This window comes from Echinops telfairi, unplaced genomic scaffold, assembly GCF_000313985.2.
Source record: "Echinops telfairi isolate 266 unplaced genomic scaffold, ASM31398v2 ScPeMD7_2;HRSCAF=8, whole genome shotgun sequence".
In the NCBI taxonomy this organism is placed as follows: domain Eukaryota; kingdom Metazoa; phylum Chordata; class Mammalia; order Afrosoricida; family Tenrecidae; genus Echinops; species Echinops telfairi.
The window spans coordinates 44,512,144-44,527,350 of record NW_022103898.1 but is presented as its reverse complement, the minus strand read 5'-3'; the positions used below and the strand labels follow the sequence as shown (position 1 = coordinate 44,527,350).

The following is a 15,207-nucleotide window of genomic DNA, read 5'->3' as shown; positions in this document are numbered from 1 at the left end:
CCCTTGAGAAATCTAGTGATTGCTAGACTGGATTGAATTGCATCTGCTGTTCTCGTTTTGACGCTGGGCCTTTTCATAGCCTGTTTCTATAACCTATTACCCTTTTTTAGCCTTCGCCATTTTACTCTTACTCTGTTGCAAATGTTGCTTTCTCTGGGGCAACTCCATGACCTTCTCTGAATAACCCCTTTCCTAAGACCCCAAATAGATATGTGAGCCACTCTTGAGACTTCTTCCACAGAACCCTGAAATGTTGGTGAAGAATATTGAATTTACAATGGAGTGGCAGAAGACCAAACAAAGAAGTCTTGCAGATATTGCCACCAGAATGCTCCACAGAAGTAAGAAGGGCAAGACTTCATTTGCTATTTTGGATTTCAGCAGGAAGGGCCCATTGCTAGGGCAAGAGCTCATGCTCGGTAAAGAACAGCGAAAGTGGGAAAACCTTCAGTAAAATCAATTGATATAGTGCCTAGGCTCAATCATAGAAATGACTGTGATACTAGTGAAGGATAGAATACAGTTTCATTCTGCAGTAGACTTATGTTTCCTGAGTCAGAGTTAATTGGACAGCACATAAAAGCAACAATCTTGCATGATGTTTGCGTTTTTTGCTAGTTTGTCAGTCAGGTACTGAGCCGAGTCTTTCTTCTTCGAAGCCTCTCTGTGCCTAATATAAAATCTTTTAAGACAAATGCCCAAAGCTAAAGCCATTGCCATCAAGTGTGTTCCGATTCATAGCAACCCTATGGCATAGAGTAGAACTGCCCCACCGGAATTCCAAACCTGCATGCTTCACAGAAACAACCACACGTTACCTCTTCCTCTTGTCGAGTAGCTGCTGGATTCAAACTGTCAACCACTTTACCACTGGGCCACCGGAGATCCTTATGTGCTTACTTAGCACGGTAAGTGCTAAAGATGTCTTCTCTTTAGGAGGAGGGGAGCAAAGTAAATGAAGGAAACTTGACATTCAATCTAGACTAGGAGTATGCGCAGGAGTGTTTGAGGGCGACAGCTGCAATCTTGCCCGGCTTTATAACTAACATTTGATTGGAACATGGCCATGACGCTTCATGACAAATTGTCTATGGTTGTATGCACATCACAGTGACCCAGCTGAGTAATTTTCCTGTGCTAAAAGTCTACATTTTATTAATTTAAATAATTTGTTATTTATCTACCTTCGCTATCTAAACAACCATTCTGCACAAGGTTCTCTAGGCACGAAAAGGTGAACATAATGTGTGGTTTTTTAATAAAAATGTGTAATGTAGTACAAGTGACAGCTATATTCAAAAGTAATTTCAATTAGTAAATTTGATCACTCAAAGAATGCTCCCTGTGGTTTGAGTGGGTTGACATTGGGATTAGTCAGCCTGAAGGCCCCAAATTTGGAAACTGGAGTTTCGTCTTTCAAGTCTGTCTCATTCCAGGTGCAGCACATGGATTAATCAGCCGATGTGGATGTCAGGCGAGGTGAGAGTAGGCTGTATGAAAGCTGGCTTTCACAGCCCCCTCTCAGGTGCAGAGTGTCCAAACACCAGGTGGTTGTGGGTGGCATATTTGGAAAGCTGAAAGGCACCCTGAAGTTTTCACTCTTCAACCTGAAGTTCTTCCTTTGCCCAAATCATCTTTTACTTTTCTTAACTATTCCCAAAGATGGCATACCCTTACTACCAGTCACTTAGATCCCAAATCCTGGTTATCACTGATTCACTTTCCATCTGAATACTCTCTCTTGCCCCCATCTATTTAAATTTTAAATTCCAGTACATTCTATCTTCATAGTGGCTCTTTTATTATTTATTTATTTATTATTTATTTTTTAAATAAATGACAAAATCGTAACATTTAAGTCTTCTCTAAGTGGTCACTCACATTACTTCAATATTTTCTATACAATTCTTTTTTTAAACATAGTTCTGTGGCATATACGTCATATGTTTTACTCATTCAGCCCTATTAAGAATTGTGCAAACATTTCCACAACCAATTTCAGAACATTTTCTTCTGGTACTCATTGTTGTGAATTCCCCATCGCCGCCCCCAGCCCCCATCCTCCTTGCCATGACCCCTAGGCAATTATCAACCAATTAGAGTTTATATAGATTGATCTATCTTGGATTTCAGATATGGAAAATCATAGAAAACACAAGCAGGAAGCAAACAAACAACAACAAAAACATCTAGACAAAACATGGAAAAACTTCAAACAAAAAGGAAGCAGAAAACATTAAAGACTGAATGTGTCAAAAGGGAGAACATGTATGATAAGGTATCATATTTTAACCTAAGTACATCTGCCATAATGGAATTTCCAATGCTGTCAGAGAGCAAGGCTATTCACATCCAACTATGGTCAGACAGGATTCACAGGAGGCTCAATCCATGTGGGATGAAAATGGATTTTGGGCTTCTACTCTTATTCACAGCCATCTGAAAACTGGCTGTTCACAATTTAAGCCTTGATACCGTTCCCTCCTACAGTTATTATTTACAATCTTTCGATCACACAAGCTATATTGCTTCTGCCATATGGACTTAGTTGACAACTCACTTACATGGCTGCTTGTTTTTAAGACAAGTCTTCAAGACCCAATAGCTGGATATCACTTGGTTTCTTCCCCACTTTGCTAGGACAGCCCTGTCATCAATGATCTCTTCATGAGGGTGAGCATCAAGCAAGGCCATGTCATAAGAACAAATTTTTCTTAGATTGAGGACAGAATTTCTATACATCTCTTGATGCATATTAAACATGTTGTTTAATATGTTTGCACAGCTTTTTGTTGTTCACAGCTTTTTAATGGTTCCTCTGGCAAAACAACAATATGGTCTTCCAAAAGCTGCCTTGACACTGTGGTATCAAATAGCTTTTCCTCTTGTTTTTCCTTTATTAGCAATGCTTTTTGTTTTGTTTATCTATATTTATTGCTTCTCATTTAGGGCCCAATTCAAGAGGTACTTTGTGAAACTCAATTACAATAAACCATTAATTCCTCACGCATTCCCTTGAAAAGGCTGCTCTTTAATAAATGTATCTCTTTTATACAGGAAGTACCTAGATTATGAATGATTTCCATTCCCAAATTTGCTTTTAAGTCAAATGTATACTTAAAATGAAAGCGTTGGATATGGTTTGTATTTAAAATTAGTTAGGAAAATCCTTGCCTTTGTATACAGTAAACAGTTGTGTTAGGTTAGGGTGACTAGAGAAACAAATACGGTGACACATATATGTAAGAAAAAGTTTTATATCAAGAAGTACTTATATATCAGGAAAACATCCCAGCCCAGTCCAGATCAAGTCTATACACCGATACTAGTCCATAAGTCTGATACTAGTCCATAAATTCCTCCTCAGACTCACACAGCAATGATGGATAATGCAGGAAGATCACAGACCAGTGGGAGGGAAGTCTTGTGGATCCAGTGCTGGTGGAAGCATCTCCAGGGATAACACAGGTCTCTGAGTTGCTCGCCAGCAGGAAGATGAAGCAGAGGGAGAGGGAGAGCAGCTTTCAGAGAGCCTCTTGTCTCAGTATCACTCCAATCAAGCAGTGACCTGATTGACACGCTAAACTCTGCCAAATGATTCTAAGGGACACATCTTGACACCAAAAAAGCTATCACAGTCCACCCCTTGCCAACTTGGCTCTTGTACACAATTTTTAAAACAAGGACAACAGTAAAGTCATATTTGTGCCTAACAGGATTAAACTAAAATGCATACAGCTCAAAATGTGCTAGCCTCATTTAAACCTAATATTCTATAAGTGAAAAAAATAAAAACATGCTATACTTAACAATTACAGTTATGTGAACACTCACACCATAATCCTATAATCCTATCAATATATTCCCCCGCCCATGAATTATTAATAAAGTTTATTACCAAAAGTCCACTGTAGCTTCTTAAGTGTTTACAACTTTTTTTCCTTCAAAAGGGAATGTGGCTATGATATGCCTATCCCGTGGGAATACCCATAGCTTTTCAATAGTATCTCTCAAAGCTTCCACTAATGTGTGAGGTCTTATATGCAGAATGCAAAATGGTATTTTACTATGAGAAATTGTGGTTTTCCCAAATTAATATTCTATTTGATCGTATGCCCCTTCAATTAACCATAACTGCAGTGTGTGGGAATGGAAGAAGTCAGAGGAAATGAAAGCAATTAGACTAAGAAGTTGTTGAGTTGGGTATAAAATATCTATTATTGGTGGAGAGCCAGAAACATTCACTTGTATAGTATTTAAATAGGTCTTAGACAGAAATTTCCTATAAATTATATCCTATTATTAATGAGCACAAAAGTTTGGAGAAGTTGGACAGCTATCTGTGTTAATGGAATTAAAATGAAAATACCCACAAAATTATGGGATCACTCAAATTTATGAACTGATAAACTACTGAGTTTAATATGATAATTAGAATTAACAACAATTACATAATTAGAATTAACAGCACATGCTAACACTGAGCCCGTTATACAAACACATCGTTAAATTGTTTCTAAATGCTTCTTTGTGTAATTTCAATTGGAAATGCTTTTTTGTTTTTTTCCTAGCAACCCATCCAAAATGATAGATTCTTGCCACGCTGACCACATGACTGCCTATTTCTTGGAATCGTCTCTTGATTACCTTAACTGAGTCAGTCTAGGCTTTGTGTGATTCAGCCCCTCCTACCTCTTTTTGTACATTCCCTTCTCTTGTCCAGGCCTGTCGCTTAACTGTGAGAGCTTAATGAATGCTATCTAATTATAATGATGCTCCTTTTATTTTAGTTTACCTCCTTATAGTCTTTTCATTTATTAGGAGAATGTAAATAATTTCATGGAAAATTTCCATTGCCTTTAAATTCAGAATCTTCATGATCTCGTTGAAGCCTCCTGGTGTGCCTCAACTTAGAAAAAGCTAACATTCACTCTGCACTGAGTCTACTGCAGAATAACCCTTATTCAATCCTAAGAGGTTATGCTCTGATTTTCTTAATTGTATTAGATAGATTGTGATTTTATGTACTCTGTCAAAGATAGTTTCCAATGGAATGATGATTTTTTTAAAAAAGAGTATACACATGAGATATTTAGTCTTTGTGTTATTCGGCCAATTAGGAAATCAATCTCTTGAAAATGAGGTTGTATCTTTGTACACCTTGTAGAGTACCATATAGAATTTACTAGTGATAAAGGAATAAAATTTAAAAACCGTTACTCATAGGATTCACGTATTATTATTTTTTTAAATTTTAGACATGCTTACCAAATTCTAACGTCGGTAATTATCAGAGAGTAGTATTATATAGGGACTAAACATATCACTTTATAAGTGGAAATGAACAAATTTAATTTTCATAATAATGTTCATCTGTAGACAATTGGACATCCCCCTACAGAGGAGTCACAGGGAAGAAATGAGCCAATCAGGGTGCAGTATAGCACCGATGAAACACAGAACTTTCCTCTAGTTCTTTGGTGCTTCCTTCCCCCCACTATCATGACCTCAATTTTACCTTACAAATCTGAGTAGACCAGAGCATGCACACTGCTACAGATAAGAGCCTGCAACACAGGGAATCCAGGATAGATAAACCCCTCAGGGCCAACAATGAGAGTAGAAATACCAGGAGGATTAGGGGAGGGTGGGGGCAGAAAGGGGCAATGGATCACAAGGATCAACTTAGAATCTCCTCTCAGGGGGACAAACAATGGAAAAGTGGGTGAGGGGCGATAGAGGACAATGTAAGATATGAAAATAATAATCTATAACTTATGAAGGGTTCGTAAGGGAGGGTGGATGGGGGAGGGAGGGGGAAGAAATGGGGAACTGATATCAGAGGCTCAAGTGGGAAGAGAAGGCTTTGAAAACGATGATGGCGGCATATGTGCAAATGTGCTTGACACACTGGATGAATGTATGGATTGTGATTAGAGATGTAAGAGCCCCCATAAAAGTATTTAATTAAAAAATAATACAGTACTACCTTTTATGATAGAGGTTATGTGGCAATGCATTACATTTTATGTATAAAATTACCAAGAACTCTTTTATCATAATTCTATTTTTTGAGTTATCATCAAAAGTAAATAAGCAATACCATTATAATTAAATTCTACTCTACACAAGTTATTTTAGAATCACAAAACTTTAAAAATGAAAGGAACCCGAAATATTGAATTCAATGTCCCATATTATGAGATTAAAAATGGCACTAAAGTATTTAAATTATGTATACTTTCATTTAGCAAAAATCTGCAAGACATAGTTAAATGTTTCTTAACTACATAATGCTATAGTAATTGCAAAATAATTAATGGGCTATAATTTTGACTCAAAAGAGATGTAAGGATTAAACTTAAAAGCCGTCAGAATGAAATATTTCATTAAAACTAAAAGGAAGGGAGACATCAGACAGGGCAAGATATGACAAAGTAATAATTTATAAATTATCAAGGGTTCATGAGGGAAGGGGGAGCAGGGAGGGAGGGGTAAAAAGGGGAGCTGATGCCAGGGGCTTAAGTAGAGAGCAAATCTTTTGAGAATGAGGAGGGCAATGAATGTACAAATGTGCTTTACACAATTGATGTATGTATGGACTGTGATGAGTTGTATGAGCCCCTAATAAAATGATTAAAAATAAATAAATGAAAGGTAGTCTGTACATTCATTTATAATTACACCCAGTGATTTAGAGCCTACTGTGTACCTTAGAAGACCAAAAAGACAGCAGTGGTAATAAGGACATTTTATTTCGTCACAGGAAAGATTTCTAAGTCTGAATGTTGAAATGTCAAAATATCACAATTTGATGCTATAAATATACTTCATAGCATTTTGAATCTAACAGGCTTACACAAGATGTAAATATTTATTGAGCACTTACTATGGACTTCACACTGTTTTAAATAATTTCTCTACAATCTGATTTAATGCAAATATTTGATGGCTTAGGATTGTTACAGATAAGAAAACTAAGTCCTAAATGGATTATGCAGAGGAACAATTAAGGGTGTGGTGTCGAATCCTGGCTGTACCACTAAATAATTGCTTAACATCTTGCATTTTAGATGTCTAATCTGTATAACTCAAAAAATAACGCATACTTTTAAACTAGTTGGTGTGTGAGAATCACATAGAACGGTATCTGGCACGCGGTGCTATGAAGAGTGTAGGCAGAGGTGGATGTCCCTGAAGTAATGAAGCCCAACGCATCAGTGAGGTCACCTTTTTACACGGTTTTCTTCCAAGATTTCATAGTGGCCTTAGGAAAATGTTGTTCATAATTGTGTATTATTTTCTTAAAAGAACATCTCTTATTATATAAACTGAATTTATACAATAGTATGTAATAATTACACATACTATTATTGTCATTGCTATATTAGAAAATAGGTAAATATTTGTAGTACAGCCCACAGTTAATAATGGCACAGATAAAACATAGCCTACAGTTTTGAAATTATAAAGCTAGTATTTCAAGGAAAGATTTTAACCTATTTTTAATACATACTCTGTTTCATAAAATGTAATAACTTCATACAAAGAGTATACATCCTTTTTTCATAATTTTTTAAAAATCCCAATCATAGAAAAGAATTATATGCCAAAAATTGTCTCTCTCTCCCTTTCTGCTTCTCTCTCTTTTCTTCTTTTATAACATGCACAAAAGGAAAAATGCCCCATATTATACCGGGCATCCTGTAGCAACCACCCACCAAGACCCAAACTCAAGCCTACTGCCATCAAGTCAATTCTGACTCCCACCAATCCTATACAGAGTTTCCAAGGCTGTATAAAGGAACAGATAGCCTCATCATTCTCCCACAGAGCAACTTGTAGTTTTGAACTACTGACCTTGAGACTAGCATCCAAAGCTCACCCAACACCACTAGGGTTCCTTAACCATTCACCATCATCTACTTCCATAGTCTTTCTGCTAGACATACAGGGCTTGTGTTCAAAGGGGGGTGAGGGGAGTAAGAGCATCCCTAAGAAGAATGCTACCACCTGTTAGTTTGTCATACTGTGGTGGCATGTGTGTTGCTATGATGCCATTGGAATTTAAAATACCAGCAAGATAATATATGATGGAAAGGTTTCAGTAGAGCAGCTAGACTAAAACAGATTTAGGAAGAAATGCTTGGTATCTATTTCTGAGATTAGTCAATAGAAGGTCGTATGAACAAAATGGATAATTGTACCATAGAGTGCCGAAAGATGAGCCCTCTAGATTAGTTGTAATAATAGATTGAAACATACCAATATAAATCCTTTTTAACTATCATGAAGAAGTTTCAGGATCTGGAAACATTTTGCTCTGTTTTACATTAGGGCACCCTGACTCAGAACAGGTCCAGTGGCAACTAACAACAATACTGGAAAATGAAAATCTAACCACATTCATTGGTCTGTTTATTTCTACAAGCCTGGCAAGTCTCTATATGGCAGCTTTGTATCACCTGTGGCTCTTTTTCATTTCATAGCAAGGAGGAGCAGAGGTCTACCTTACATTTTCCAGTCCATTGTTTAGGTTACCCATACATCTTTTCAATAAACATTCACTTATCTACTATTCTGACCATTGTGTGAAGGACCAACTATATTTAGGAGATATTTGTAGAACTTATTTATTCAATAAATTAATTTAGATTGACCACCTTTTTTTCAATCAGGTAAACCTACAAAGTATAAGGTCTCTCTGAGTCAGAACTAACTTACCAGCACTCAAAATAACTATGCCTACAAACAGTAATTATCTAGACATGAGCATGGCAGTGAACATTGATCCTGTCCTCAACGATAATTTTGTTTTTTTATAGAAACATTATATCATCTTATTTATATAAACAGAGGTCATTCAAGTCTGTAGATGTAAATTTATGAAGGTAATTTTTCTGTGTCACTGTATTTGATACTTATTAATTATTCATATTCTTCAAGTATCCTGATAGCACTGCCAGTGCTAAACATCTTCCCAATGTTCCTTTTCATTTATAAAAAGTAACTAGTTGGCATTTATATTAGTTTGTTATAATTGCATGTGTACTCCTTTTATTTCTAAACAAGAATTATGCAAACTTTCCCTAGAATGTGCAAAGCAGGGTCAACAGTAATAGAATCACAACCTATTAAAACATAGTAAATAATTAACTCTTAAGAAAGCAGGAGTTCTGTGTTTTGCCAAAAGAATGTCATAAAAACTCCTTAAGCAAATATGCATTAAAGAACATTAAAACACAAAAGTATGCTGAACTCTTTCTCTGGCATATACACAGTGCAGATACCACAGTGCCTCGTTTCAGAAAGTCAATGTGCTAGAGACAAAGGGGCTCCTTGTCAAGGACTGGTACCCACATGTATCTGAAAGAGATCAACCTGTACCCTACTCTAATTTCCCCCCACCCATTTGTAAAACTAAACTAAAAAAAAAAGCATCAAAATAGAGCCATAGTTGTGTGGCTTATATAAGGCTCTTATCAGATGTCCTGGAACTACTTAACAGTTGATTAACATCGAAACTTTCTAAGAATTTCAGGCCAACTAAGAAAGGTTCAGTCTAAATAAAATTGTTGACCAGCATCAATCTCTTTTTCACTTTTCCTTACAAGCCCATAAAGAACTTTTCACCCTGACATGTGTCGTACATTAGTGTGGAAGAACATAATATAGTACCTTGTGCAGTGAAATGCAAGTTGGCTTGTGGCTTTCTGAGTGTTAACATTCAAGCTTTAACCCAGAGCTCCATTTCACCACTGCCACTATTCTCGGAACAGTTTTGCTAGAGAAAAAGCATTCCAGTCATTGTTCCTAATGGCCTGTCTGCTGCCAACTAATAGCTACTTAAGTTACCAGGCATCATAAGGGAAAATCTTTTTCAGGAACTCCTGGGAACTGAGAAGATTTAAATACTCAAATATTCAAATTTAAATACTCATTTCTTAATCTAATTAGGGAACATTTTAAATCTTTATTGAAACATTAAACAATATATGATCATTTTTCATTCTGCAGGATTGCTATCCACCTAATTACAAAGCATCTACATCCTTATTGCTAGCAACTTTTACCCTAATTACAAAATGTGATTCTTCCTTAGGATGAAGCAGTCACAGTATTATGAACTTATGCAGGCAATACAATGCCCCTGACTTAAAATAATTATTCCAGATGCATTCTTACTGACTCAAAAGCAAAATTTAAAAGACATTTTACATATCAATGATAGAACAGTAGAGTACAATGCTTCTAACAGATTCATTGGGCTCACATGTTATGGAGAATACTAATTTCAAATTGATATATGAGGATGGCTATTATCACCTGTGATTAATTTTTGAGCCCTTGGGCCTAAAGACACTGGAAAAAACAAGAGATGATGAAATAGTACTATAATAATTATTATAAAGGTTTTGTTAACTGGATTTGATATTTTCATATTCATTGTAACTTTTAAAAGAAAAATATTTATTCTTTCTGAAAAATATACATGGAACATTGGTTTACTATGAAACTCCTCTGCTTCTAGAAAGGTTCCTAAAAGGTCATGGTAACTCTCTGCTTCATTTTTATTTTTAATTAAAACACTTAGGAACCAGTTCTCTAACCAAGTTGTTCAAAAGCTTCATCATGTCATTCCACTTTTCTGAATTTTTTAATGAGTTCCTGGTTGCTATTTAGGTACAATTTGTAAAAACAATTTTTATATTGAAAAAAGGATCAAATGTGCAGATGATTACATTAAAATTGAATTTATTCAAATATTTAAATATGTTATTCTAAAGTCAATTATTGAATGTTCATATGAACATCAAGACAATTGGTGCTTCCGTCATCATATGCATCTTTGGCTTTTAATATACGCCTATCTAGCTACTTTTAGAAAACACTCTAAAAAGTGATATGCGTTAAAACGGGATTGTTTGCCAAAAAGAAAACTGTCCACTCTAACATTTTCATTCTTTAGAGTGCACAGAAATCCGCTGAAGAAGATATCCATCCATCCTTGGAATTTAGGCACAGGTCATTCAATTGTCCTGAAACTGAAGTAGACACGCCGATCTGAAAAGTGTCTTCTTCCCGGTGTTAAAGTTCCTGTGCTTGTGAAAATCTCCAACAGTGCACGCGGTCAGGTGTCCTTCCCAATAGCCTCAGTGCTTATCCTGGAATCGCTTGAATGTTGTCCAGTTTGGTGACCTTCTCTTCTATTCTTTATACTCAAGCTTTATCACAATTGGGAACATCTATAAAAGCTAACTCTGATTCTTAACAAAAAATATGTCAATGACCCTATTTCCTTTTTATATGAAAGCTTGTATGACAAATACAATGATATTTTGTGACCAGATACCATGCTCAAAGTTTCACTAAAATGTTTTCCAGACTTTTGAACTAAATTCTCTTAACATTAGGAAAGATCATCTGGTGGGATAAGAATAACTTGGTTTCTAAATTTATATAACTGTTTGTCTCCCTGGCTTTGATTACAGTCAATGTTAAGCAATCCTAGATAAAGCATTTGCTTTAGAAATAGCTGATGTTACATATGGACAGAGTACAGAATAATTTTAACATTGGTGTGTTCTTAGCTTGAGAAAAGACTTTAATTCCAGTTTGGGGCCGTATGTAAACAACTATAATGCAACTCTACCACATATTCAGTACTGTCCGCAGAGTGAGACCAAAATAGTGACTAGGCAGACATGGACCTACACTCTTCTAGTTTTATTGCTTTTGTTTTCTTTCTGAATGTCTTTATGCCTCAACTTTAAATTTTCATTTTTGTCCATACAGCTTAAAAATTCTTATATTCATGCAGTCTGAAAATGCTTCTAGAACTAGCTCACAATGTTTAATCATAGATGATTAGATTTTACTTTAAGGGTCATGTCGTGCAGAAAAGTTCAGTAAAAAAACATTCTCAAAAGTGTATGTTCTCAAATCCCCAGTAGTCTTTTAGAAGTATGTATTTCTCCCCCCATGGAAATAAAATTTTACTCATTTTAATTGTTTAAGTTGAATATTACAAAGTATGCACACAGATTATTGAAATCCTCCCACTATTGACATTCTGCAATTTATCTTATAGTATATATTTGAGGACTGCATTGTTGTTTTGTTTTTTAAATCAGATAACTGTTTACCATCAGTCACATTTACAGGAAGAATTGTAATCTCCATAAGTCAGAGTAGAATTATTCAAATCCTGGTCCAGAACATGATAAACAAAATGGGTAAACTTCATGATGTTTAAATAGATAAACTCGATGGTGTAAATAAAGTTCACCTAGAGTTTCACCCATAAGAAGGTAAACAAAACAAAAAGACCTCCCACAGAATAATACTACATACTAGAAAAATAAATATACTTTAATTCTATTTCAGCATACTACGTACTTTGCTGTTTAATTTGAAAAACCTATATTTTTATGTCCTCAAATATCCATACATTGTGATTTACTTTGTTCTAAAGGCTGGAAAAATAGAAGTTGGTAAATGCTTCTCAGTTACTACAGAACCTCACAAATATCCTCACTACTACCACGTGTGCCAAAAAAAAAGCATCACCTTTAGAAGTACCATTTTATTTCCTTAGAGAAAGTTGAGATATCAAATGCTATTTTTATTATTCTTCTATCTGTCTATCATTTGACATATAAAATGTATTTTTTTAAAGGCTTGTATACTCATCTTCCTGAACCAAAGTTAGTTTTATGGGTAGTGTAAAAGTTGTAGTGTCAAAATTAAGTGATAAAAATGGAAATTGGACTTTGTGAGAGGAACTAAGTGGGGTGTATGCAAAGCTATATTGCACTGTTATTTTTCATAATAATAGAAGAATCCTTGAATTACTCAAAAACAAAAACACACAGCTAAAAGGAAATTATTCAAGAAATCAGAATAAAGACATAATTTGATTTATAAAGCTATGAACTTTTCCAAAATAATTGTCCTTTCTTTTTTTTTTTTTCTCTAGTTCTTTTTTTTTTTTTTAATCATTTTATTGGGGGCTCATACAATGCTTATCCATACACACATACGCTGTGTCAAGCGCATTTGCGCATTTGTTGCCATCATCATTCTCAAAACATCTGCTTTCCACTCGAGCCCCTATGCCATTGTATTTTTATTTTTATTTTTTTTAACATTTTATTAGGGGCTCATACAACTGTTATCCCAATCCATACACACATCAATTGTGTAAAGCGCATTTGTACATCGTTTCTCTAAACATTTTCTCTCCATTTAAACCCCCGACATTAGGTCCTCATTTTTCCCCTAAATGTACTTCAAAATTAGCCCTAAAGATTGACCATTTTAAAATGTAATATGAGCTTTTGTTTTTTGTTTATTTGTTTGATTTGGTCTTCTGAAATGTTATTTTGTACTGTCACCATTAAAACAAAGTTATTTTTGATAACTATCAGTAACCTTAAAAAAAGATACTCCAATAACTGTATTTTGCTAACATAGTTTTTTTAATTACCAAATTTGTGATACATTATTAAAATGTTAGCATATAAACTGGGGTTAAGAAGTTGTATGCTGTTTATTATTACTATTTTAGCTCCATAAGGAAATCATGAAATCATTTGAAATAAGCTAAAAATTTTAAGTGCCATTCACGCACTAAGTGGAGATTTTGCTAAAGTTATAGCACTTTATATTCCCAGGCAGACACTTTAAAGTGATTATTTCCTGTCACTCAATGTTGTACTTGCAAAATCTCCACTTTCTAAAGAACAGGAATGATGGAGCAGCGGAACAGCAACTATGTTAAGTAACCATCCTAACAACGTAAGGCCACATCTAAAACCATCCTCACATAATTTGGTTTAAAAGTGCAACATCTGAGATATTAGTAAAGTACTTAATAGGTCTGAAACACACATATGGGCTCAAGAAAAATCTGTGTGTGGGAATGCTTTACCAAAAAATCCCCCAAACACTAAGGGATTGCAGACTTGAAAAAGCAAGTGCAAGTAAAACAGTAAGAAGAAAAAAAGGAGAAGAGCTACCATATTTTTGTTCCTGAAACCACTTAAATTTCAAAAGATTTTCCAGCTAACCCGTTCAAACCAAATCTTTACAGAGTACTTTCACTTTGGGAACTTTCCAGATTTTAGGAATGCCCTTTCCTCAGAAGAGCCAAAGCATTGTTTCCGGATGTCTCAGCATCTGTATTGTTCATTCTAATTAGTGCCTCTGAAGTCTAGCTATATCTTCATCAAGTTTTTAACTCTTCCTGTAACATACTCAGTAAAGTTTTCTATCAAGCAAAACGAAACCTGCCTCCCGACGACTTTACCATGTGTAGAGCGACCAAAGGGGCAATCGGTGGGGGTGCTAGCTGTGGAACCAAGCTTGGCAAAGAAAGAAACCAGGAGTCAAAATGACCACGTTTGCTTTACCTGACCCCCAGCTATCAAAGATACTGTAACAACATCCTCATCAGCTGTAGAGTCATTCATAAGAGTCCTAACCCCCAGGGTCTGTTCCCCCCAAGAGTAGTTTTCATCCGGATCAAACTGCAAGGACACTCACTTTCACATATTGACTCCCGAGTACACACACTCAAACACACAAGCACCGAAAGACTTTACCTGTTCTTATGCCGAGTCTTTAGCAAGTTTTTTCCAAAGGGAGCCATGATCTGCTTTGCAGGCTAATTCCAGGACTTTATCTCAAAGTGCTGGGGGTGAAATCGAGGCACGGGCCGGCTACTTGGTTTTAAGGACGGTCTGGACGTTTCCCCTTCACCTCCTCGGATGTTCCGGGCTTTGAGCGCAGTCGCAGCCAGTTAAGAGAGTTGCAGGAGGTTGTGCAACTGCTGCCTAACTTTGAACTGCGGGATCGCTGTGGCTGCTGCACCTTTGGAGACCTGCCCAGACTCAGCCTCAGCCTGGAAGAAGGCGTTTGGAAGCAGGAAAAGAAAAAAAAAGAGAGCGAGAGAGCGAGAGGAAGGGAGGGGGTACCCTATTGTGTTTTGTAGTTATTTGCAGAGTTTCTAAACGTTAACAACTGCCAACCCCACGGGCAAAGTAATACCCACGGAATGGGAATTTCACTCGATGTGGAAACCCCGCTCCCCTGCCTTCCACACCCAACCACACAAGGTGAATTGAACACACATAAAAGGATTAAAAGTAACTGACCCCGCCTCCCAGCCAGTTCCAGTTTGTGGAGAGTAATCTGATCATGGCA

At 36.1% G+C, this 15,207-nt stretch overlaps 1 protein-coding gene across 1 annotated transcript in view; it reads right to left on the bottom strand.

Moving 5' to 3' along the window:
* The window catches only part of RASSF9 (Ras association domain family member 9), a 41,945-nt gene extending 27,087 nt beyond the window's left edge, over positions 1–14,858 (bottom strand). Inside the window, exon 1 of the mRNA XM_045292524.1 lies at positions 14,607–14,858. Within this exon, the coding sequence (XP_045148459.1) occupies positions 14,607–14,653 (47 nt within the window). The 5' untranslated portion in view covers positions 14,654–14,858. The remainder of the gene's footprint in view (positions 1–14,606) is intronic.
* Positions 14,859–15,207: the final 349 nt, after the last annotated feature.